Genomic DNA, 26,685 nt, shown 5'->3' on the forward strand with positions numbered 1-26,685 from the left:
CCTCCACATGCCAAATTTGGTTTCGTTTGCTTGATTAACCCTTTACCGCCCAAGTTTTTTATTTATCTAAAAAAAACTACTCCACTTTTATCTCTAATTTCCGACTTTCAACATAAAATACTCCTAGAAGAAAGCTGCCAGCATAAAAACAATATGTATGTGTGATAGATGAAAATATCCTAAAGATGTTTTAGTGGGGGTGAACATTGAAAATAATGTCTGAATAATTTGAAAAGAAAATCCACAAAGCCCGTCTAAAGGCGGACTTGGGCTGTAGAGGGTTAATTCTCGAGTGATGCTGAAATTCGTATTTCATTGTTATGGCAGCCCCTCCTTAGAGAGGGGAGAGGGGTCTCGAACTATCATAAGAACCTTCCCCGATCCCAAAAACCCCTACATACCAATTTTCTTGTCGATATCGGTTCAGTAGTTTCCGAGTCCATGAGAATCAGACAGACAAACAGAAATCTATTTTTTTTATCCCATTTATTTATTAGGCTCATTAGCATTTAGCTGTAACAGAGCCGGGTTTAATCGTGTACATGTACATATGTTTTTATGTTTCTATGAATTGTGAATTACACAGTAGTTAGTAGTAGCCATTTAGGCGTTAAGTTTTCTGTTCCATTACATTATGGTAAATTACACAGTAGTAGCCATTTAGGCGTAAGGGTATTCTTTCTGTTCATCCATTGTTCAGCAGACCGGACAGCGGAGACAGTTGATATTGATCATTGTTGAGTTATTTATAGAACAGCAGCCCGATGTTTCTTGCAGAGCAGAGCAGTTGTATGGATGAATCGATCTTTGTTCCACCGTGGATCGATTTCCATCGCTGATGATGGTTGCGTGGACGTAGTTATTCTATAACAACACAAAGATGGTCAATTGAGGGCCCTGAGTTTGAACTCACGATCGATCGCTTGGTAAGCGAACGCGTAACCAAGTGGCTACGAAGACCCCCTCAAAATCCATTTTTATATTTATAGATTTATTTATTTATAGAAATTCAAATCACTGTAGCGTAGAGATATATCCTTTTCTTGTACTACATTTAGTTATAATTCATTGAGCTGAATAGTTTCACTTCACTTCTTTATAATAATTAATCTTAATCTAGAGTTTCAATTGAATTTGTTGATCCTTCTGTTGAACCATTTAACATATTCCCGATGAAATCCACCCACTCGCTTCCGTAGTGCCTGTTCATAATAGTCCAGTATTTTTCTATGGGCCTCACCTTACGTATATTACGTAACGCATAATATTACGTACGAATCTCTGTGACATCGTTGTGGACAATTTTGCGAAAAGATCTTGGCCTATATCCTTACAAGATTAAATTGACGCAAGAACTGAAGCCGCTTGACCACCAGAAGCGTCGTATGTTCGTGAATCGGTCTGAGCAACAACTTGGAAATGATCCGGATGTCCATCGAAAAATCATCTTCAGCGATAAGGCTCATTTCTGGCTGAACTGCTTCGTCAATAAGCAAAATATGCGTTATTGGTCAGGCAGGAATCTACACGTACTCCATGAGTCACCATTGCATTCCGAATAAAATACGGTTTGGTGCGGTTTATGGTCCGGCGGCGTAATTGGACCGTACTTCTTCCGTGATTATCAAGACCGGCACGTTACTGTGAATGGGAATCGCTACCATTCAATGATAACCGAATATTTTTGGTCCGAATTGGATGATATGGATATGGACAAACTGTGGTTTCAATAGGACGGCGCCACAAGCCACACATCGAATTTAACAATTGATTTATTAAAAAACCAAGTTTCATGTTCATGAAATGGCCCAGTCAATTGGCCACCTCGGTCGTACGATTTGACGCCTTTAGACTATTTTCTGTGGGGCTACGTCAAGTCTATGGTCTATGCCAACAAGCCAGCGATGATTGATGAACTTCATACGAATATCGAACGTGAAATTGCAGCAGTATCGACCGATTTATGCTTGAAAACCGTCGAAAATTGGGTTCAGCGTCTGAACTTCTGCAAGCGTACCCGTGGTGGCCATGCAAAAGAAATCGAGTTCCATACATAATGGCATCAAATGTACTTTCACATGAATAAAGAATTTCATTGAATTCCAAATATAAAAAAATGCATACGAACACATTTAAATATATATTATACCAGTACTGGGTCTCATTCTAAAAAAAATTTAATCTAGAAATATAGTTTGTTTTTGTACCGCGCAACACTGTTAAAATTCTGAAATCACACATGTCTAGAAAAGGTGTCGGAGTACATCCCAGTACGAATTAAAGTAGTACTGAATCTTTTATTGAATTTTGACTGAATTTATTGAATTGAATTGTGGACTTCACGTATTAATCACCTAAAACGCAAGCGTGGTCAACATTCACATGAAAAATCTTTAAAAATAAAAGACAATTGTTGGTCTATGACCCCCAATAATATTTGTTTACACTTCTCCTGTGTTTTTTTTTCTGTAGATTGAAACCCAAACGCTTACAAAATCACCCTCTATTGCATCCACAATATAGACGAATGACAACTTAGAATTATGATCACTGCACTCATTATAACATTTATAATATTTTTACATCTATAGGGGTATGATTCATAATTCGACTATTTTTTCAGAGAAACTGAATCTCAAGCGTTGAAAAGTGCTTATTAGACACGTACTCGCACAATAGCAAAATGTTATTTTATCTTTAAATCCATGCTTTTTGGTTTCGAAACAAGTTTTTGCCGAATTTTCTAACGTAAAATGAATGACAAACAACTCTCGGAAACCTTGAACTAAACTAGTATTAAATGGACCGGGCCAGCATAATGTCCTGCTTCGAGTAACGGAATTTTTAATGACCTCCAGTTTTTACTCCGTTACTGGTTACCATAATCTTAGCATCTATTAGGCATCTTTCACAGTTCCTCAAAATATGGGAGAAATCATGGAACTATTGGCCGCCGAGAACCAGTTTCCCGAGATAACCGTCAACCGGACCAGCATCTTCGCAGCTAGACGTTCCCAAATGTTGCGTGACCTTAGCGGTCAACGGACGGGTTTTTCGGACACGGCCGGAGATGAGAAATTTTCTCATCGTATCAACTCTTCAGTGCTCATTACCCACATGTACTGCATCGAAATCTCCCCATCCTCTCGGCGGAAGAACCGAAAGATCCGAAAATAAGAAGTCACAAAACTGGATTCTGTGTCCATGCATCGCCACCAACTCGAGCAACATCCTCCCTGTCCGAGAGCTAGCCTAAAAGTTTCCTGCGCTGATGATGATGTCCAGCACCGAAAAATATCTCCCGTCACCCCTCAAAATTCAAACGACGTCTTCTGCTGCTGCTGCTGCTCTTACGCACGGGCAAACAGATGCTTTCCCCTAAAAGAGGCGATATGTTTATGTGATCGGCCGGGGATGATGACCGGAGAAAAATGTTTGCCCCTTCGGCTTGGGAGACGAAAGTTAGTTCGTTCCGAAGATGTGTTTTCTTCGCTGCGCATTGTATAGTAGGATTTGTTTGATCCTAGTCAATCGGTAGAGTCGTTAATTTCGAAACAACATTGGGTGTAACAAGTGTAATTTGACGGGTATCTAAGAATTATCAAAAGTATTTTATATTGCGTATAGTTTTCGTGGGAAATAAGTATTTTGAATCGATATTATTCAATCGTTAATATGCGAGTGACAGAGGATTTTATATTTTCAACGTTCGTAAAAGAAGTAAACTTTCTCTGATACAACCGATTTTCGCTTGGAATTGTTACGAAATTAGGGACGATGATCTCTTAATATTAGTTTTCGACGTTTCAAAATCGGCACATTTACAGTTCCATATCTCTGCTACAGTTCGATACTTTTTATCACGACAGAAACAATTACAGAAACAGAAACAATAATGATTAGTAGAACATTCACCACGACGTATCAGAAGAATATACCCTCATACAGTGGTAGACATTCGTTTAGCCGCACCCTATTTTTCCTCAATATTTTTAAAAATAAGTCAATTCTTTGTACAGTTTTGTTCATAAAGACCATTATTGTTTATTTTCATCGCGCCCATTCTAAAAATAAGTATAAATTCACTTTTTGTTTTCTAAGTAATTCAAATATGTGGAATCAGGGTGGACATTCGTTTGGCCGCATCCAAAAATTTCCATAAAAGAAAATTTGTGCGGCAAATTTCGAGTCCAATCGGTAGTTAATATTTAGTATGTCCACCTCCATTTTGGATCTCTTTGAAAACTCAATTTGACATCGAGTCAGACAGCTTTCAAAGTGTTGCCATATTGATTATAGCCCAACATTCCTGAATTACTGCCTTGAGACTGGAAATGTTGTCAAATTGTCATCCGCTTGCATAGACCATCTCGGCCAAGATTCTCCATAGGTTCTCTATGGGATTGCAATCGACTGCAAGCAGGCCATTCAAGAAGCGGAATGTCCTTCTCGGCAAACCATGCCTTTGATTGCTTGGAAACGTGGATCTATGCATAATCCTGCTGAAAAAAACAATATCCTCGGTGGCGTTATTCTCAATATGGCCAATCAAAACGTCCTACAGTAATTGAAGATACTTTTCGGAGTTCATTCGGGTGAAAATGAAACAAATGGGAAGCTTGCTGTGATAGGAAACGGCTTCGCTTCGATCTCACGACATGCCGTTGACTTAAATTCTACCAATAGCAACTGTAACAGTCCGGACCATCCAAATTGAACTTTTTTCGCCGGAAAATACAACATTTCTCCATTCTAGTTTCCATTCCATGTATTGCCGGGCGAAAATGAGATGGTTCTGCTTATGGGTGGCGGTTAGTTTCGGCTTCCCTTGAAGTTTTTTCCACATGATGTTTGGTGACTCGTTCAAGATGCGCGCAATATGCCTCTTCGTTACTGGAACAACCGATTCTGCCTTAATGTATGAGCAGGACATCGTTTCCTGGTTGCTTCGTGTCTTATTCGACCTTTAAGACGGAAAGTAACTTTGGTGTTCCCATTTGTTGATCGTTATATCCCATATTTCTGGCATTATTTAGAGAAATTCCGTACCACTTTCTCAGATCGACCAATTTTTGTTACGGTCGAGCGATTAGAAAAGTTTTGTTCACTAAATATCTTTATTATTTTCCGCCCCTCTTCCGTCAATAGAATACCTTTCGTCATTCCTTTAAATTCTACGTAAATCACTAATCTGACCAACTTCTTACATTGCACATCTAATATTTATCTTGTAAATTGAACATTACCAAGTATTTTTTTCAAAAAACACAGATACAGGCTTGGTGATTATGTGAAAACTCGATTTTTATGCCCTCCGGCTAAACGTATGTCTCGGGAAAAAACGAAGTTTGAATGTTTATATCACCGATGCCGCCTTGTGTGTGTGTGTGTGTGTGTGTGTGTGATTGTGACGCACGTCCTTTCAATAAAATTGACTTAAATATACTACCACTACAGCAAATAAGTATCCCGATAAAAATAACATTTCTAGTTGTTTTGTAAGTGTTTCAAGTTTTTTTCAAGTGCGGCTAAACGAATGTCTATCACTGTAGAAGCATACATAGAGAAAATCTGCATTATTCAAATATATTGCTGGTTGTACAGGGTGGGCCATTTAAAGTGGAAGCATCTTGCAACCCCATAACTTTTGACAGAGATGTCAGATTAACAAATGTCATACCGCGTTGGAAGCGTCTTTTCAGTACAATTTTAACCATGGAACAATACACACCTAAACAACGCGCTGAAATTGTTCAGCTGTACATTCAAAATAACTTCTCAATTGTGTGTGGAAAAATAAAAATAAAGTTAAAACATCGCCTGGAGACAACACTATAGTGTTGGTAATGCCAGTCATCTGTCCAGACAACGACCAAGACGTTTCGACGAATATTGATGCCGCTCGAGCCAGTGTTGCAGAGACTCCATCGACATCAGGTCGCCATCGTTCGCAAGAGTTAGGCATCGCTCGAACCACTCTCCGACGCATAATTCGTGTTGATTTGAAAATGTTTCCGTATAAAATTCAAATGGCTCAACAACTTAACCCATCTGACTTACCACGTCGACTTGATTTTGCGAAATGGACCATCGAAATGGCCAAAAATGAACGTGGCTTTTGGCAAAAAATCATAATGTCTGATGAGGCGCATTTCAACTTGAATGGAGGAGTGAATAAACAAAATTGTCGGTTTTATGCTACTGAAAACCCTCAATTCATCGAAACGCAACCTCTTTACGACCAAAAAGTTACTGTGTGGTGTGGCATTTATGCCGATGAAGTCATCGGCCCTTACTTCTTTGAAAACGAAAATGGAGCAACGGTAACCGTGAATGGGGTTATCGGACAATGATAACCGATTTTTTATTGCCATTTGTTCGTGAAAAAGAAATTGGACAATTACTGGTTCCAACAGGACGGCGCCACATGCCATACAGCGGCTGCCACGACCAAATTATTGCGCGAAATGTTCCCCGGAAGATTAAGGGCCTGATTCTCGAATACACTTCACGGTGGAAACGAAATAAACGGCACGCCATTGAACTACGTTTTACGAGTTAGTGAAGTGTCGAAGATAATGATGAGTTTTCAGGCAGAATGAGCACTTTTCAAATGAAAAATCATTAATGAAAATTAACTTCTTCGTATCAAACTGGTATTCAATGTGAGTGGAAAACTTTGTTTTCTTCATGTGATATAATAATCTCACACAAAAATTTCATCTGAAGATAATTTGATATTATAATGATAAATTTAGTGGGAAACTAATCTCGCATCTAGATGTCGACACCGTACCGTTGTCATCGCGAATGCGTTTCATTCCGTTTCCACCGTGAAGTGTATTCGTAGTGTATTCGAGAATCAGGCCCTAATATCGAAAAACGGCGATTATGACTGGCCACCGAGATCACCTGATTTGACGCCTCCTGACTTTTTTTTATGGGAATATTTAAAATCCAAGGTATACACTGGTAAACCAAGGACCCTGGCTGCGCTGAAAGACAATATCCGACAAGAAATTGCTGCCATATCGGCCGAAACATTGGGCAAAGTGATGGAAAATGCCGAAAAAAGGGCACATTTTGCGGTCAAGGCCAGAGGCGGTCATTTACGAGATATCATAATCAAAAAGTAGTTAGAACAAATCTCCTTGGACCAAAATAAATGAATTTAAAAAAAAAAAATTTAAAATTCCACTTCTTTACTTTGCTATTGCAAAAACAAATCCTTCCACTTTAAATGGCCCACCCTGTAGGTACAAAATTTCTCTTGTAATTGAACTTAACATAACATTTCAATTTGCAGGATCTCTTATCTTAGTTATCCTGAATAAATTATTGAATTTATATTTTTTTTTGTGCGGAATTGCTTCTGTCAAACGGAATAATTTTTTTTTAAATTCATCAACATTATCTGATATTCATTAATCACGTCATGAAACAAAGAATAAATTTGAAAAAAGGCGATCACGTATTACATTCCTGAATCACCTTCGATATTGGTTTTTGTCTTTCGATACTGATATACTTATTGTTGAATTTTCATCTGACAAGGATGAAGGTGGCAGAACGAGAGCATTCAATTAATCAAACATTTAAACCTTTATTTTATGCTTTTCCGCTCCTCATAGTTGTTGTTTAACTTCGTTTTTCCATTTAATACCACTTAGAAGCCAGTACTCAACAGCCCAGGCTCAAGGACCGGTTTCCTGTGGAGCGGAGATTTTAAAGCACCATGAAGCTGTCCGAAAACAACTCGCAACAGGACCAGCATAACGAGATGAGGAATAAAAGGATGCTGTCGCGCTTAGATAACCAGTTGAACGAGTTTTCGTCTGTTGATCGAGCAATCTGCTCTAGCCATTGGGGGAAATTTGGTGCCAAATTAGCGTGACCATTTTGGCCGCCAAAATTTTTGAACGGGCCAGCTGATCCCGTCCCGCTTGGAGTGGATACTTGTTTTAAAGGTTTCTGGACGGTACGCATCCTATGCTACGAGCAAATATGTATTCTAATAAGAATACTGAAATGAACGCGTTTTTGTGTAACTTGCTTGGGACATCCCATTTTTCTGGATTCAACAAATGGGATCGTTCCAAAAATTGCCTTCTCTTCACATCGCACCCTATAAACGCTTACCTTAGGCGATTATAGGTATTTAATTCGAAGCGCGACAAAACGGTCCTTTCTTACGGCTTTTGGCTCTACTCATACTGTCGTAGAGTTTTGCTGTTGTTGCTGCGGGAAATCAACCAAACTGAAGGAAATGCAAATTACTTTCCCCTCTCTTGAGCATTTTACACTCGTTTTCGTACCTTCGCCCTATTTTAAATTCCTCCACCATAGGTTATGAATCGGCGTTCGGCTTCCAGCCCAGTCCATAAATATTGTCGTCCACGTGCTTTCGAGAAAGTATTTTGAATGTTTTACTCTTTCTAGTGTGGGGTATGTAAATATGGTGATGAAATGTGAACCGTTCCTCAAATTCTTCGAAAAGAATATTCTTTGAACAAGTTAGAGTATTTCGAATTTAATACTTAACAATTAATACCATCGAAGTAAATTTCGCCCTTTATGAGAATGAACACACACTCGACAAAAAAAAAGGAACAGAATGCGAAGTCAAAATTGATTTTTGACATGCTATAACTTCGTGAAAAATCAATGCATAAAGATGGGATGTAAAATATTCTACGTATACATTTTTATTTTGTTTTCGTTCGTAGTAGACAACCATATCAGGGAGAAATTAAAAATCGATTTCTTTCTGTTTTTCCAAAGGTGTTGTGACCTCACAACATTTCTCACCAATCAACTTAGTCGCAAATCCAATTTACCTTATTAATCTGTTTTCATTAGTTCCTAAAACATTTCTGTAGGACGTTTCCATACAGAGATATTTCTGTTTGAATGAAAAATTACCCTTTCATCTTTAGTGATGAATAACTAAACAAACAATGAACGCACCGTAGTCGAAAGGTAGCTGAAAAGTCAAATAAATTCTGTACAAGTTTAATTAGTTGCTTTGAAGATAAAAACATATTTTTTTTGCATTGTTTTCAAAAAAGCGCTAGCAATAGAATTTTTGATAGTGTTTGTAATTATGCAAGTATTGCAGTAAGTTCTAATATTATCAGACATTTTTTTAGCTTAGTATGTTCCCAGAATCCCTGTGACGTTCCATATTGATACATTTAGACGTTATTTTAGCCAATCTATCAAAGTTTGGAATAAATTAGAGGAGCACCAGAAGTACAAATGAAAACATTCGTTTTAATGAGTTTGTGAGCAAGGAGTGTGACATGTGTGTGTATCATTACTCCTTGCTGTGCTCGTACCTATAAACGTATGAAAACGAAAGTTAGGAATAATTCGTTTCGAGGGAACGCATAGCATTTTGTAATTCTGGTACAACTTGCGATGACGAGCTCCTATAATTTTTTTTCCAAAATTTGAACGATTGGCTAGAAAAAACGGCTAAACGTATAAACGTTCACAGGGGTTCCATGGATACACTAGGCTATAAATTTTCCTGCTAACATTAGAACTTACTGCAATATTTGCAAATTTACTGAAGATTTTCCAACACTACACTACAAAAACCCTGTTTTTGACTCTTCTAACATCGATAACAAAAAATTAAATAATTTTGTTTCGTCAAACCAGCTAATTAAACTTGAACAGAATTTATTGGAGTTTTCAAAACTACCATTCGGGTTGATTATTGCATTATCCATTATCAAAGACGGAGGGGTAGTTTTTCATTCAAACGGAGAGGTTATGCATGAATGATTTAGGAACCAAATGTAAACTAGTTCATAAGAGTAATTGGATTTGCTGTCAATCCACCTTTTTTTAAAACGCAGAAAGAAATATATTTTTTATATTCTCCCGAAATAACCGATATAATATGCTCGTAGAATATTGTAAAACTTGAAAAGTGGAATATTGAAAATGATGTACATCCCATCTTCATGCGTTGAGTTTTAACGATGTTACAGCATATTAAAAATCTCTTGAAAACTTAGAATTTGCACTCTGTTCTTCTCATTTTTTTGTCGAGTATATTTCAGAACTTGCAACGCGATATGTCACGAATTATATCGTCGGTCCGTTTTATTTTAGAAGTGTTTCCCGGTTGCCCTTTCATGTGGCCTATGAATACCCTCCATCATCGGATGTAGAAATATTTTATTATTCGCGACACGATGAAACTAGGAATATATCGTCAAACATTTTTACTGTAGAGATATTTTCCCGGTTGCCTTCTTGGGTTACTCGCGGATACTGCAGCGAGTGGAAATATATGAAATATTTGAAAATTTGCAACGCACATGTCATGTGTGTATCGAAAAGTAATCTAAAACATAAAAAAATTACAATAGATTGTTGAAACTTTTGATGTTTTGTTATTGCTTATAGTGGTTACAGCAGTGCTGAAAATATTCATGTTCACGACATTCAAATTCGACGAATTTCTGCCTTCCTTGAATTGATAACCTACTGCTCAAGCGAGAGTCGATAAATATGAAACAACACTATCAATGAACCCCAGTGGAATGAACACCAACATCAGCTTGCCATGAAGTTCATTTTTCATTTGCATCTTCCTTATCGTCATGGTAAAGGGTGTGTCACATCAAATTGCATCACGGAAAAAACGCTGTAGAAATTTAATTTTTAGGAATTATATCTTCAGCTTTCGCTTATAATCAGATAAGAGTGTATAGATCACGTTGGACATGCTTCACTGTCAATTTTTCGTAAATTTGGAAAAATGTCGTCGAACGAAAAAGAGCGTCGTGAATTAATCCTGCGCACTCATTTCGAGAATCCGGAGTTGTCACATCGGGACATCGGTAAGATGCTGGGAATCGCCCAATCCACGGTCAGCAGAGTACTAAAACGATACTTCGAGAACCTAACCATCGACCGGAAGGTGAAGAACGGCAAAAATGGATGCTCCGTCAGTGAAAAAGATCACAAGCGCGTAGTTAAGCAGTTTAGACGTGATCCGAGAAGTTCGGTCCGGGATGTCGTCAATAAGCTGAATTTGTCAAGTTCATTCGTCCAGCGGACCAAGCAGCGGGAGGGCCTGCGTACATACAAGGTTCAGAAGGCTCCTAACCGCGACGAAAGGCAAAACATGGTGGGGAAGACGCGAGCCCGGAAGCTGTACACCGAAAAGCTGACGAAGCCGCATTGCCTGGTAATGGACGACGAAACCTACGTCAAAGCGGACTTTCGTCAGCTGCCGGGCCTGTTGTTCTTCTCCGCTGAGGACAAATTCAGCGTTCCGGAGGAGATTCGCAAGCAGAAACTATCCAAGTTTGCCAAAAAGTACATGGTGTGGCAAGCGATCTGCTCTTGCGGAAAGCGGAGCGCCCCCTTCGTGATGACCGGCACGGTAAACGGGCAGGTTTACCTTAAGGAGTGCCTACAGAAGCGCTTACTACCACTATTGAAGCAGCACGAGGGCCCGACCATCTTCTGGCCGGATCTCGCTTCGTGCCACTATTCAAAGGACGTGTTGGAGTGGTACGAAGCCAACGGGGTCACCTTCGTGCCAAAGGAAATGAACCAGCCCAACGCGCCGGAGCTTCGCCCAATAGAGAAATATTGGGCGATTATGAAGCAGGCCCTCCGGAAGAACCCAAAAGTTGTCAAATCGGAGGCGGACTTCAAGAGAAAATGGATTTCTGTTCAAAAAAAACTACAACCTGACGTTGTACAGAACCTTATGGACGGGGTAAAGAGGAAGGTGCGAGCATACGGGCTTGGGCTCGAAGTATGAATAAAAAGAAAATGCCAAAAGTTGTTTAATAGTTTTTATTTTATTGTCTAAAATTTTCAAAAGGATCAGTCTACTGGGCGAATTTCTACAGCGTTTTTTCCGTGATGCAATTTGATGTGACACACCCTTTATTCGTAAGGTCGAAAATGAAGATTATTACGTGTTAGTAAAAATCAAAGCATAAAATGCAACGTCACCAATTGAGAGTGAAATCGATTAATGGTAAAGGATGGCAATTCATCACACAAAATTCTTGTTTCGGGCGACTTCGGCAGTGGAATATATAGAATAACTCTTGCTACGTTTTATATATCTACTCACGATTACTCACGACACCATTTATATGTGCAATGGGTGACACGTTTTCAATAAAAATTCACTGCAAGCGATGAAGATCAACTTAAAGTTCGTGATAATCACCTGAAATTATTGACAGTAATGAAAGTGACTGAATGCAGACTTTTCGAAATTCATTCATGCTGTTTTCGATCAATATACCAGACAAAGTTCACGCGTCTCGACTCTTGTGTTATACTCATTATGACAGATATGGTGTTGAGTTTCAAGTGAAGAGAATTCATCCGATACTGGGAAAATCTAATTCCTTCATTCGTGAATAAATTTTGATAATTTGTGGCACTAGTTGACAGACAGTAGAATGAAGAATCCACGCAGATCACCGATTTCAGTAAAACGATCGTACCTTAGATTTGACACCTCCCATCAAATTCTGCACAGTAGCCTTCGTGCAGTTCCTGGACGCTTCTGATCAATTCTTCTTGAAGTCTGACATTTATACCAAATAAGACAGAGTACTTCCCTTCTTGAATATATCCTCGACAATTGACCAGTAACGTTCGATTGGTCGCAGTTGGGGACAATTTGATGGGTTGATGTTATTACATGACGTTGTTTTCCGAAAACTACTGGAGAGTAGATTTGGAGCAATGAGCCGTTGCCAAATCTAGTCAGAACAGAGGATACAATGGAAATAATCTCTTCTTCAAGTATTCGTCCTAATAAATTTGAGAATTTATGGTGAATACACTTTGTCTTACTTCTATAAGACCACCCTGCTTCTATTTCGTTGCAACACAAACAGTTAGAATTTCAACAAGATACATTCATACATTGTTGAATGCTTAGAACAAAGTATATTTAACGTCATTTCCGTTTAAAAGAGTTGTTTATTTATTTATTGTGCTCAAATATGATAATTTCAGTTGTCCAATTTCTACTTCAAAATTCACAAAATTATAAAATTCACCACTTCAAAATTCATAAGTATTATCAATGAAAAATTCAAAACGATCGGTTGATTAACATGTCAATAATTGGTAACCTAGAAAATTCGTGCTGGAATACTATTTACCAAATTCTGCTGAACGGATTTTTCGATGTTTTTCCATTTTTCCGAAATTGCGGCATTGAGCTCTTCAATCGTGGTGTACCGCTTTCCCTCAGTGTAGATTCTGCGTACAAGATCCCCCCTAAGATTTTCAACAGGATTCAAGTCTGGAGAGCGAGCCGGCCAGTTCAAAAAATTAAGTTTTTGGTCCTTAATCCATTGTTTAGTTTCCTTGCTGGTAAGAATAGTAGCATTGTTTTGCTGGAATGTGATTTTTTTTTGTACGATATCCACGCAAAAATGGTAGGAAAGGGGATTCCAGAACATATGTGTAATTCATGAATGATGTGAAAGTTATCTTGAGCTTTCCGGTTGCACAGAATCCCGCCCAAACCATGCACGAGCCTCCACCAAAATTCCTGGTTGAAAAATATTGTTGAAGGACCATCCAAATTGAACTTTTTTCGTCAGTGAATATAACCTATACATTGAAGAACTTTTCGTTATGGTATATAGCAAAATGTATTCTTTCGGAAACATTCTTTGTCACAACATACCATGTTCCACTGTCGGTTCATGTGAGCTTTGGCAAAACTCAGACTTCTTCCGATGTGAGATGGTGTAAGATGAGGAGTTTTAACCTTTTAAGCTCTCTTTATGTGAGGATATTTATCCAAAAGTTGACGAATTGTCACCCCAGCAGTTGAGTAAAGGGTGTGTCACATCAAATTGCATCACGGAAAAAACGCTGTAGAAATTTAATTTTTCAGGAATTATATCTTCAGCTTTCGCTTATAATCAGATAAGAGTGTATAGATCACGTTGGCCATGCTTCACTGTCAATTTTTCGTAAATTTGGAAAATGTCATCGTCAATGCCAATGCCAAAAGTTGTTAAATAGTTTTTATTTTATTGTCTAAAATTTTCAAAAGGATCGGTCTACTGGGCGAATTTCTACAGCGTTTTTTCCGTGATGCAATTTGATGTGACACACCCTTTAGTTGAAATATTGCTTTATTTGCACATGCGATTTTGAGGTATTCGAACCTGTTCTAGCTACTTCCCGCTTATCCCGGCCAGAGAGCTTCGATTTACGTGGAGCTCTCTCCTTCTTACCGTATCCTTGAGGATTCGCCAAATATTTGGTCGGAGTTCTGCCAAAACGAACCAAGCGCCAAAAATATTATTTTGAGATATTTCAATTTGAAGTTTGGGCTCCCACTAATTGACTGCGTCGGATCAAATCTATCATTTTACCGCTCATGTGCTACAAACATGATGTCAAACATAATACTACTTTTCATGCTGTAAGCACACATCGTCAATTTTTTATTCAGAACCTTTAGAAGTATGAAAAAAAAACAAAATTATGTTTCTGCTTGACATAACATATTATTATTTTGCAGCGGCTCTTGACTAATTTCATGAATGGTATATATTTTTACTCACTTTTGCTGTTTTCTACAAAATAATATCTTAATTAATGAAAACAATTGATTAATGAATGCATTACACTTGGTTCGTTGTGGTTGAACACAATTTTGAAAAATGCAGATCAGCGCTTTTACACTTCATGGCAGCTCTTAGGCTGTCTTACTTACCAAATCCCAATGAAATCTGATTCCAGGACCTTTCCGAAACAGAAAAATCTGTTAAAGATTCGGATCTGCCTTCTTGGAGAAAACGATCACTATCGTCTGATGCCACATTGTGGGTTTATGATTCGCTTTGGTTGAATGCAATTTCGTTTTTTTACAGTCTGCTACACAGAATTTTTTGTTTGAAGGTGTTGTCAATTGTCCGAATGACATGGTTATATTACAGTTGATAGATTATTATGTTCTGCATCCAATGGTGTAAGTAACTCAATTTTGAAAAAAAAATGGCGCTTGGTTCGTTTTGGCAGAACCCCAATTGAGCCCTACTTGATGGGATCGTCCAATCCGATGAAAAATTTCTCTGATACTAACATTTTCTTGGTAAAATGCACCGATTTGTCTTTCTGCTCTCTCCGCGAGGACTTTTCCCTTCGGCATTTTCCAGATTTGATTGATCAAAACAACGGAAAATGTAACTGGTCTTATAGAAACTTGACAGCTGAAAACACGAAAACATTCGTTTTAGCTCACTTATGAAAATCATGCAGTTTATGGTAGTCACCAATACCTACACACTAAAATATAAATTGAAGCATTGTTTATTTACAATGACACAAAGCAGCAAGATCATCACCTGGTCTTATAGAAGTTGGACAGAGTGTAGCTCAGACGGAGCGGAGATATTTTTTTTTTGGAGTTTTGCATATTTTATTTTATATCGAAGCATAAAATAGAACTCATAAACATATCTCATATTACTTTATTGTGTTGTTGTTTGGGTAAGGTTTTTCTGTAGGAGCATTGAACCACTGCGACCTTTAGTTTGAACTATTGTAAGATTAGTAAATAATGATGAAAATATTAAACTAGAAGGTAAAGTCAACCTTTCTTATGACATTTCCCTTCATACTGTTCATACTGTTTCCACTTCATACTGTAGATAAAAAAAATACTGTAGGAATGATTCTGCTTCAGCACAAGTGTTCGAGCCATATTTTAGAACATGTAATGCAAAAATGCAAATTTCATATGAAAGTTCTGGTTATAGGCTATCAGACATGAGACTAATCAGCTCATCCACAATGCACAAAACACAGGTAGGTTGTTTTTATGGAAATTCTAATGCCCTTATTCATGGAACCTATAGCTACGCCACTGTGTAACCTTTGTGAACCTGTGAGATTGACATGAAACTCTCAGTACCTATTCCGAAAATATTTGTTACATATTGAAATTTCACGTTCTATATATAATATGTCTATATCTAAAACGTAGAACTATTTTGTTTTTTCGTATATTATGGAACATTCCGTGTGTCTAAGGTCATGATTACAGGAGAATAAGTTTATGTCTGTTCATTTGGTGATTATTTTGACCAGTACTTCTGCGTTTTATTTAATGGTAAACAAAACCCTATTGCTCTTATCGGGAAACTCTTCACTATCTCTCGGTAGATTTGTAAACTAATTGTCAACGTACCATTCTCAACATTTCAGGCACCACTCCGTATCGAATCCTCAATCGGTCGGGATAAAAACATCAGCTGGTGCTACGATGTGTAGGAAAAACCTGTCTGACCTCCTCTTGAGGAAAGAGGAAGGAAACGTCCTTTCGTTGCGTCACCAACACAACCGTCGTCGTCATTGTCGTCGTTGGAGGGGAAAAAATCCAACACCAGCAAAGCGATTTTTCGGTACGTCTATTATTTTTCGTGCATGCCGGAACAAGGGAAGAGTGAAAAAAAACAAGGGACTTTTGAGACTCCTTAAATTTGATTTCCTTTATTATTTTGACTGAATGATCCTTCTCCGCCGGAAACAGGTTTTGTTTTTGGGTTTCGATTGGGAGGAAATCTTCTGTGGCTGTGGCTGCATCTTGGATGGACAGTGGTCAGTTTGAAAGATGTATCTTTAGAGTTTAGAACGTTTCCGTTGTATCGTTGTGTTTTGTGATAATTTTTGTCGGTTTTCCAAAATTTTAATTTTATGTCATTGTTACATTTACGAGTTACTTGTTGATAATTGTGAGAAAGTGTAATGGCCGAACGAATGAGTGCTTTCGATAGTTTCGGTTATTCGAGCGCGTTGGTCGCGGGCGGAACCGTTCGCGAAAATCAAATGGAGTCCGACGGTCGTGCGAATGTTTTTGGCGCGAACAGTACGGATTCGACGTTGCGAAAAGTGTTGGCAGCCGAAACATTCACTCACACGGATAAAGTACAACCTGATTCATTCTCGTCGTCATCGTCGTCGGCGTTGTTCGGTGGAAATGTGTTGGAAAATTTCACTTTACAACCAAACTTTCACCGACATCAGCAGCCTCAGCGCAACAAACGAAAGCGCAAAGAATCGTCTTTTTCTTCCTGTTCATCATCCTCGTCGGCATCGTTGTTGTCGCTGGTGCCGAACGCCAAACGAAGTCCATCTACGGCACTAACGGAGGGTGATGTGGGCGAGGAAAACTCGTTCGTTGGGGGTGGTAGTGTGGAAGAACTGTGTGTGCAGAAGGAAAGTGAAAAATCGTTTGGTTTGGTGAAATCAGCTGATTTGAATGAATCCTCATCGTGTGGCAGTCGACCACAGGACAACAACAACAGGTCGGCCCCGAAGAGGGATGAGGAAGAGCTGGGTTCGCCTAGACGGAAGCGACCAAAATACGACTACACACGTGATCAGATGTTTCAAGTAAATAGACTTTTATTATTCAGTTCAAGTGCTTTTCAGGTTTGCTTTTGCGTGTTTTTTTGCACCGTCTGCCCGTAGCTTTTATTGTCAGCATTATTATTATGTACGAAGTGCAGCAGCTCTTCTCGCTTGTTCCTGCACATACCGTTGTTTGGGTGGATAAAAAAGTGAAATTGTGTGTTTTGTTGATTTTTCGTTTCTTGTCATGCCTCCCAGATTTTCCAGCCGTGGGTGATACGAACGTATGGTGATCGCGCGAAGACGAAGACAATCACGCTGAAGAAACAAGCGAGAATTGCTAGGGCCCTCAGGGGGCTCGAAATGAACAACCCAGACAGCTCCAAGTTTCGATTCTGGGTCAAGACTAAAGGTAATTAAAATGTTTTCGAACTAACAACATTAGTTACTCGAGTACACGACTGTACGGGAGTAGTTTTTTTTCTAACACAGAGGATGTGATATAGAATTGAGTTGAAACACTCTGTATAGTTTTTCTATCATTCCAGTTGCTAGCAGAGTATTAGACTACAATTCCGATTTTTTTTGATACAATCGATTAAATATACAAGTGTGGAGGAACTGGTACAAATTCGGTACCCCATTTTGTTTTTTTGGACTTAGTTCTTGGCCAATGCTCGGAATTTCTTCATATTACGTCAGTCTATGAAGGGATCTATTGCGGACATTTCCCCCCAAACCGATTTCAAAAATCTTGATTTGGCTCGGAGCTTTGAGCATAGAAGTGAAACAACTCTAATTCGAGTACCCGAGATGCCTGGGTATAAATTTGGCACCCCATTTTTTATTTTTTTTCAAATTAAAAGAATCGTCCTGAAATCACTGAAAAATGTATTTTTTGACATTTTCATACAAAATAGAAGTGAAGTACACTATCTTACGTAAATTAACTCAACTTTGATGAAAATGCATGCAATTTTACAAAACAAAGAGGAACAAAAAAAAACGATTTCTTCAAGAAAAAGTGAACACATTTAATCTCGATTTATTTTTAACTAAAAAGTAAAGTAAAGTAAAATTTTGCTACATGGGCATGCAATACTTAGCATAGTGTATCATCAACACTATGTTTACATTGGAGTGCCAAATAATCCGCATACCGAATTTTCACTTTGGAATGAAATTTATGAAATTTGTGATTAAAACCTCGATACACTTACTCGAATTCATTCAAGAACATCAATTTCTTGATCCAAATCAGCTTTAATATTTAAAATCGGCTCACTATTCGATTTTTAATGATTTTTCAAAAGACGCACATGAAAAATTTTATAGATTTCAAAAACAACAAAACTTTATTTTTTTTATTTCACAGATATTTTGGGTTTTTGGCATCTGACGTTTGTTACTACATTACTAGAACTTTTTTTTTATTCACCACCAGAGTGCGCTCATTACCGCCGGAGATCCGGGTGGGTACCAAATTACCCACGGGGTACCGAATTTGTACCAGTTCTTCTACAAGTGTGACTTTATTGATTTATGTGACGAATGTCGTACTGTTGGCATTGTGTTAAAGTTGGAAATATAAGTTTTTGAACGTTTGATTGAAGTGCAAGCCAGTATTTTTATCGCATCTAAAATGTCGTGTTCTGTATAGGAAAACTCCATTTGCGGAAGTTTTATTGCATTATTTTTCTAGAGAAAAGTGCAGCTTATAGTCTTCGTTTGTTTGTCGAAGCTTTCAAAGAGTAAACTAAATCGGCATACATTTGTTAAAAGTGGTTTCAATGATTTTGACTTGGATAATAAAAAAACCGAAATGAGAGAATAGACATGACAAGATAAATTTACAGCATGGCAACGTCAACCACATGTACATGGATCTGTCGAAATTACCTAGATAAACTAGTAAACTAGATGGCTATACCTCAAGCGCGGTATTCCCCAGACATTGCTTTATCAGATTACTATTCGTTCTGGTCCATGGGTTGGCCTTTTCTGAAGAGTGGCTCCGATCTTATGAAGATATCGAAATTAGTTTGGTAACTGGATCGCTTCAAACAACCAGACTTCTACTAACGGGGATTCCGTGTATTATCTTGAATTTAAACCAAGCTGTAAATTTTATATTTTAAATGAATTTTCCTTTCAATAAAAAAAGTCATACTTGAACATCTTATATATTTTGCTGTTTGGGCTTCGGGAACCGTAATATAGCATGTAGTGATGATATAGAATGAAAGAAAGTGTATATTTGGATTTTGCAATATCTCGAGTCAATATTTTGAGACGAGAAAACATGACATGACTAGAGGCTATTCATTTTCTAGTGCACGATATGACTAGTTCACAATTTTAATATTGGAGCATTTATAAATTATCCAAACGCAAAATAAACGAAATACAATTTAATAAAAATAACAAGGAAATAACTGCATACCATTTGTAGAAAAAGTCATAAAGTCAATTGTGCAAAGGCGATAACATGATATGCTCGTTTACATTTCGAAAGTTCATAATAACCGGTCATGCTACATTTAGAGTTTTTTTTTCTCAATTTTCCCGCGGTGAATTTGCTTTTTATGTAGTTCCAAACAGTGTATTTCTTTAAGCGTCGTACACAAACTATACGGATTTTGGGAACTCCTATACCCCGCCCCTCCTAATCAACAAATCGTATAGTTGAAACACAGAATGTAACGCGATCTAGACTCATCTCTCTCTGATGCGTTACGTAATTTGAGCACAAAGCCTTAGACCATTTAATGATTTGCCAAAGATTGAAAAGCGCCAGCTCCTTCACATGGTCACATGGTTATGTCCTTGAAGCAATTGTAAGTGAACCTAGATAGAATCTCTTAATCGAATTTCATTTCGATGTATCTGATTTATCCTTGGATCGCTAGTAATTACGATGAACGAATGTCAGCATCGGCGATCAGCTGGTTTATTTCGTCCCGGATCTTTTTCGAGGCCTTGAAGGGATCTTTCTTGGAGGCTCGCTTTATGGCAGAGTCATCCTTCGTGGTCATTTTGCTTGGACGTCCAATCGTTTCGGATTTTTTTGCGGTCGTGGAGGACAATAAATACGAAGGTTTTGGATCGTTCCGAGTACTCTGCTAATTCGCGTTGGCAGTTGCCTGCCTTGGACATTTTTCGTTGACTGCAACTAGAATTCGAGAATTAAAACCTTACATACTACTTGTTTACATGATAAATACTTACCAGGATCTGAAAAACACAAAAATAATCGATAAACAATCAATTTTCTTCAAAACTCTGTCGAAACAACACTCGAAACAACCGAAACGAGGAATTGGTCCTAAATTTTGTCGTGTCATTTTAGTAGTTAAATATGCTTAAAAAGCATTTTTTATGAATGACTATTGTTTTAACTGCAGATGTTATAAATTTATCCGAACAATACAAATAAACTATTATAAATGGATTGATGGAATGGATTATTTTTTCTCAAAGTTTTGTCACTTTCTTTTTTTGCTAGAGCAGTTTGCTTAATGTTTTGTCCGACACTGTATATTTCACCTGCACTTTCATCCGCTCATTCTGGGCGAATGCCTGGTGCTCAGACACGGGCGGCCTCGACTGACGTTTCCGCAAATGTCCATGTTTGCCAGGTACTTCTTCATCGTTCGATCAGTTGCTCCGACTGGCCAAAGGTGCGGAATGATGAGGCATTGCTCTAGGTCTTCCTCTTCAGGTTCTGCTGCACAGGTTTCCGTTCGACATTCTCGTCTTTCTCCAGAAGGGTAAGAATGTTGTAAATGCCGGATTGGATATATCCGGTGGACACGAAGTGCTTCACGATGTCCAAATTCCCCAGAGTACGAACAAAGCATTGAGCGTAGTTGCTTGACTATTTTACCATAGCTGCTGCAAATCAACAGTAAAGGCTGTCAAAATAAATGTCTCTGTTTACAACATGGTTGCTACGATTGACGATAGATGGGTTCACCACCATTGATTTTTGAAACGTTTTTTATGGCTACACCTAGGTTTATTCAAGCGGGGGATACGTACGATGTCTTTTCAAAAAGTATCGCGACTTTCGAATTTACGCGGGTTACGTATGTTCGATTCTAGATTTTTTGTGGCATTATGTTGGTACTCATGTCTCTCACTTATGCTGACAAGTACGGTTATTTTGAATGCTCAGTTAATTTTTGACAACTGCTTTTCTCTCACGTGATTCGGTTCATCTTCGATTTTTGCCTATTGTATATCTTTAGAGAAATCCCTTCGTAGTACTGAAGCAAAATCGGCTAAGGCTATGGAAATGCTCAATGGAATGGGATAGAGTGGACCACTCTATCTACAAGAGCTGTTCTAAAAGTCTCACGTTTTTTGTATACCCACGAATTACTTATATTTGATTTCAGGGTTTGACGTGCTCGGGCTTCCGACACGCTTTGCGCCGTTTACATCTTTTCGACCCTCCGAAAACATTTTTTCGAACTCCTATAAACATTGTTTCGCTCCAAGATAGGTTCACCAGATGTCACAATCAACATTCGGTATGTGTTCGCTCACTTAATTTTGTTTTTTCACACAAAATTTGATACAGATACCTTGATCCATTTTTGCAATGGGCAAAAATTGAAGATGAACGAAAACACGTGTAAGAAAAGCATATGTCAAAAATTAACTGAACATTCAAAATTGCCGTACTTGTCAGCATAAGTTAGAGACATGAGTACTCTAGAATCGCATATACGTAACCCGCGTAAATTCGAAAGTCGCGATACAGACCTCGTATCTCTTAACAAAAAACCGCGTTAGTTGGAAAATCCGTGTAAAAAAAACCGCGTTAGTTCGAAAACCCGAGTAAAAACACGTTAATCGGAAAATACGCATACAAAAACCATGCCACCTGAAATTCACGTAAGAACCGTAATAGGGTGCGGCACTAAGTTCCGTCACAAGCACTAATTACTGTAATATGCTCTGAGCGAGCATGAGGGAGAAATGTTAGCTGAGAGAGAGATGTGATATTGCTATGGTTTTTTTTACTGCGTAAAACAAAAACCGCGTTAATTGAAAAATCCGCGTAAAAAACACCACGTAAAAAAACCTGAGTGTATTTGAATTTTTTAAAAATAGTAATATTTAAAAAAATATATTTTTTATGGGTTCATGCGATAGAAAGATGTATAAAAATTTATTCACCTCAAATTTAAAATAACTCGGTTCAATAGAGTTTGAGATATCGTGTGCGCCAGCTTGAAAAACTGGTTTCGAGAAGAAACGCGTTTGATGTTTTGAGTCAAGGTCGTACTTGATTAGATGCTACATTACTGAAATGGCTATAATGGTAAACGATGAGAATTTTCTAAATTTCTATACCAGAATTCCTCCTTAATAGATAGGAGATAGGGGAAATGGTTGCAAATGATATGTAATTGGATTACAAAGATTTTGAATGATAAAAAACCAAACAAATTCATGTATTTCGACTGCAGACAAAAGTTGTCCATCGTTGGCATATTGAACCCCATAGAACTCGCTGCTGATGTAGTCCCACGTTTGCGGAGCGAATGGTTCGCATTCCGGTCCGGATATTTCAGCCAGCAATTATATTTTTCTTATTGGAAGATTGTCGGACGTTGTCTTTGCCAGTTCAAACGCCAGACGACGGATATCGGTAATGAAGATCTCATAGAAACGATTTTCAAGATCGGGCAGGTGTCGGACAAACTTCACCTCCTTCCGGAGTAAATAGTTTTGATCCCAGTTTGGGTGAGCACCTACCGGATATGTGGGTGATTTTTTGTTGACATGCCCTTCTCAACGTTGGTTCTGGCTGTTTTCAGCTGAATATCAATCTAGCTTTGCCCTTTTGTCTTCAAGAACACAAACACGAGGCATCTAAAAAAATAGGACGCTTTTTTCCTGTCAGTGAGAAACAAACCGGGTGACGGTTTTACCCTGGCTTGAGGTTTCGGTTTTACCCCGAATGGATTTGAAATATCAAAACTAAAGTTTTGAGCATCTATAAGGAACAAGACCACACTCTGAACAATGATCTAAGATGAATTAGGCTCACTAAAGAATTCGAATTTTAGCGAAATTTTACATGGACTGTTTCCAGTTTGCTGATCGGTTCTGTCTTGTTGTTTGTTTTGACAGAAACGTTACTTAAGCTTAACGGTGACTCCAAATGTAAGAAATGACAATTGTGGAAAGAGCATCGGAAAATTTACAAAACATATCTTTTGAATGGAAACGTCAGAGGGTGTGCTGAATATACAACATGTAGGGATTCTAAGTGAAATAATTAAAAACAATGTAATTGACAAACATTTAACACCGTTTTCAATGGTACTAATGTTCCTGGAGACTCTTCGACGTCTTAATGTAGTGTTACCTGCGTAATTTTTATTAGTATTTTGTTGAGATTTCTATGCCAATTATTCCGATTTAAATATATTCTGAGTGGCAAGGTGTGAAAGCTACCCGACAACATTTACACTAATGTAACGATAAATGTAATAAGTCTACTGTTTTTTTATTGTGTATTTCAATATTTATTCCCGATATGCGTTTGATCACATTCGTTTGAATATGAAATGAAAAAAAGTATGAAAAGAAAAAGTGATCTTATTTTGTTTTTGTATTTAATAAATTATTGATTTTCTATAAATGAAGATGTTTCAAACCCGATTATAAACTTCCATTCAATTGATTCACGTAGCTCATACACATAAACAAAAGCTGTCAATCGCAAGCAGGACCCAAAGAAACTATAGAATAATTTATTTCAACGATAAATTCGACAAAACTTTTCTGACACGTTCCCTATAGTGAAAAAAAAAGAATATTATTTTTTTCTCAATGGATGTAATTCACACAAGCGGAAGTTTATGGTAGCCCACAAAGTACGCAAGCAGAATTGGTACTTCTGAAAACTGGAGTGATTAACTTTCTTACAGTTTAATATCCGCCCAAAAAAAATAAATAAATTTTAATGCAACATAATGAACGATATTTTCAGCTCAATCGGATATAAAAAAGAATAACACTGCGAGATTTTAGAGCATTTACAAGAGACACGGTCACTCGAATACCATTTATCTGGATAGAACATTTACACGAATGTTTAAAAACCCTAATAAAAAAGAAAAACATATTCAAAAAGTATTACAATTTTTGTTAATATTCCTGATAATGAATGAAAATCAGTTGAACACCACTTGGAAGAGATGTTCATTTGCCGAAGAAGCCAAATGAAAACGCGAAACAACAGTTTACGAAAAGAATGTATGAATTATTAAATTTCATTTCCATAGCACTTCAAAATTTATGTTCAAATTACCAGCCAAACTTTCGGAAAAACATGTTCCAAAGGCATTGTAGAAATGGTCTCATAGCCTTAGGGAGCAGTACGAAATGGAAAGGAGGCATATTAATTGCGCTTTCACTAATTTATATAAACGAAACAGTGAAGTCTCCCGTATCATTTTTACTATTTACTCATTACTATTTTCCATTTTTTCTGTTTTCTCGTGTTGTGTTGATCAGGGATTTGACAAAAAGTCAAAATCTGATTTTTATAAATTTTTACTTCTTCATTCGGGTAAATGTTGCAATCGGGTATTACACACACAGTCCATAACCACTCGGCCACGGGAGTACGAAAGCACTCATTAAACATCCTATTTTGATTTAAATCGCTTGAAAGTCGCGTAGAGCTCGAAAATAGCGGATAACGCAATAAAAGACTACAAACCCAAATAAAAAAACTCACCAGCAAACTCCGGGAGATCTATAAAATTACAATGCGAAATAAAGCCGTGTATTGCATTAACGTTAATTTCAATGAGGATTGATCTTCCATTTTTTTGTGGAATATGCTTTCGCGGAAAATATTTTACTGTATAAATATCGTTTGTCTCCTTATTAGCATTCGAATATCAAGATAAAACGGAGTCCTGAGCAAACTACAGGGGTTTCATATCAGAGTAGTGTTGAATATTGATTGCATACTCGTATTTTCAAAGCATGCGACCGTTTGAATTAGCTCTTAATGTGGGACAACTCTCTTTGAATTTTCTAAAACTTAACCCATTTTAGGCCAAGTGTTCGAAAAATCGAACAGCAACTTTGATAATTTTTCATGTCTTTGGACAGGAACCATATGGTAATGTTTTTGCACCAAAAGATAGCTTAATTTATTAGCTACCACTTATATCGATTTCATTCAATTTTGAGTAACTTATTGGATAATGAATTCGATTTAAAGCAAGTATGTTTGGAAGGTGTTTTCAATTTCAATTAAAAACCCCACTAAAATACAAAAATATGTGAAGTTTTCTACAGTATAGCTTTGATAAAAGAACATACATTGTGATATAGAGTGAAAATCATTCGATTGACCCGCATCAGAAAAATAACAGCCGGGGAAATTGAGTCTTCGAAAAATCCAACGTTGGCCATAACGAACATTTTTTTTCTGCTGAATCAACATCAACACATCTAACCTTCGCTGCGCATTTTGATTTGTTTTCTTTAGAAGACGGAAGGTTTTTCATTCATTCTTGCATTTTCAGTTGTGAATGTTTGCAAACATCGATTAATTTAGCAAATATGATTGAAAATCTGTATGATTTTTTGTCCGTAACAACCTTAGGTTATGGCGGCCCGTAGAATTTATTTTGTGGGGGAGCTGGAGGAAATGATCAGTACGTGTAACGAGGATTCTAATGAGATTGTTTGTGTGAATATTCTTCCGCCGGACCGAATAATAACCTCCCAATCCTCTATGCCATTGTTTATTAGCAGTACTCTGGTACTTTGCAGGTTTTGGAAAATGTTCGATTGGAAATGGATAATTGCAGAGACTAGTTTTTAAACATTGACATTTCTCCACAGTTAACAATAAAAATAACAGCATATGCTTTCGTTTGAAAGAAAAAGCCTGTCAGTAATAAGTTAAAATTACATGAAATAAGAAATGCCACATCTCACCTTAGGTGGATTAATTTGGATTTATACTTAGAGACCTCCATTCTCCTGTTCTTGTTCTTCCGGGAATCCAAAATTGATGCATTTATGAATATCGTATATTTGCTAATATACGATATATAAAAAGTCACTTCACTTTTAGTTCGCAGTATGTTTGTACTTGCAAAAAAAAGTGTGGGTTTTGGCCAATGTTCGATTTTTCGAACAGTTATTTCCCGGAAAATGGAAGATGGGAAAAAAATAATTCTTGAACATTGCAGTTCCTTTAGCGTTAATTATCTAAAATACAACAATGGCTTTCGTCAAAAAAATAATTTTTAC

General features: G+C 37.5%; 1 protein-coding gene across 1 annotated transcript in view; it reads left to right on the forward strand.

Annotated features, from left to right (window-relative positions):
• The first annotated feature begins 16,776 nt into the window (after positions 1-16,776).
• The window catches only part of LOC129773544 (uncharacterized), a 100,661-nt gene continuing 90,752 nt past the window's right edge, over positions 16,777-26,685 (forward strand). The window contains exons 1-2 of the mRNA XM_055777158.1: positions 16,777-17,424; positions 17,641-17,794. Of these exons, the coding sequence (XP_055633133.1) occupies positions 16,777-17,424; positions 17,641-17,794 (802 nt within the window). The remainder of the gene's footprint in view (positions 17,425-17,640; positions 17,795-26,685) is intronic.

The sequence above is a fragment of the Toxorhynchites rutilus genome, chromosome 3 (assembly GCF_029784135.1).
Source record: "Toxorhynchites rutilus septentrionalis strain SRP chromosome 3, ASM2978413v1, whole genome shotgun sequence".
Taxonomy (NCBI): Eukaryota; Metazoa; Arthropoda; class Insecta; order Diptera; family Culicidae; genus Toxorhynchites; species Toxorhynchites rutilus.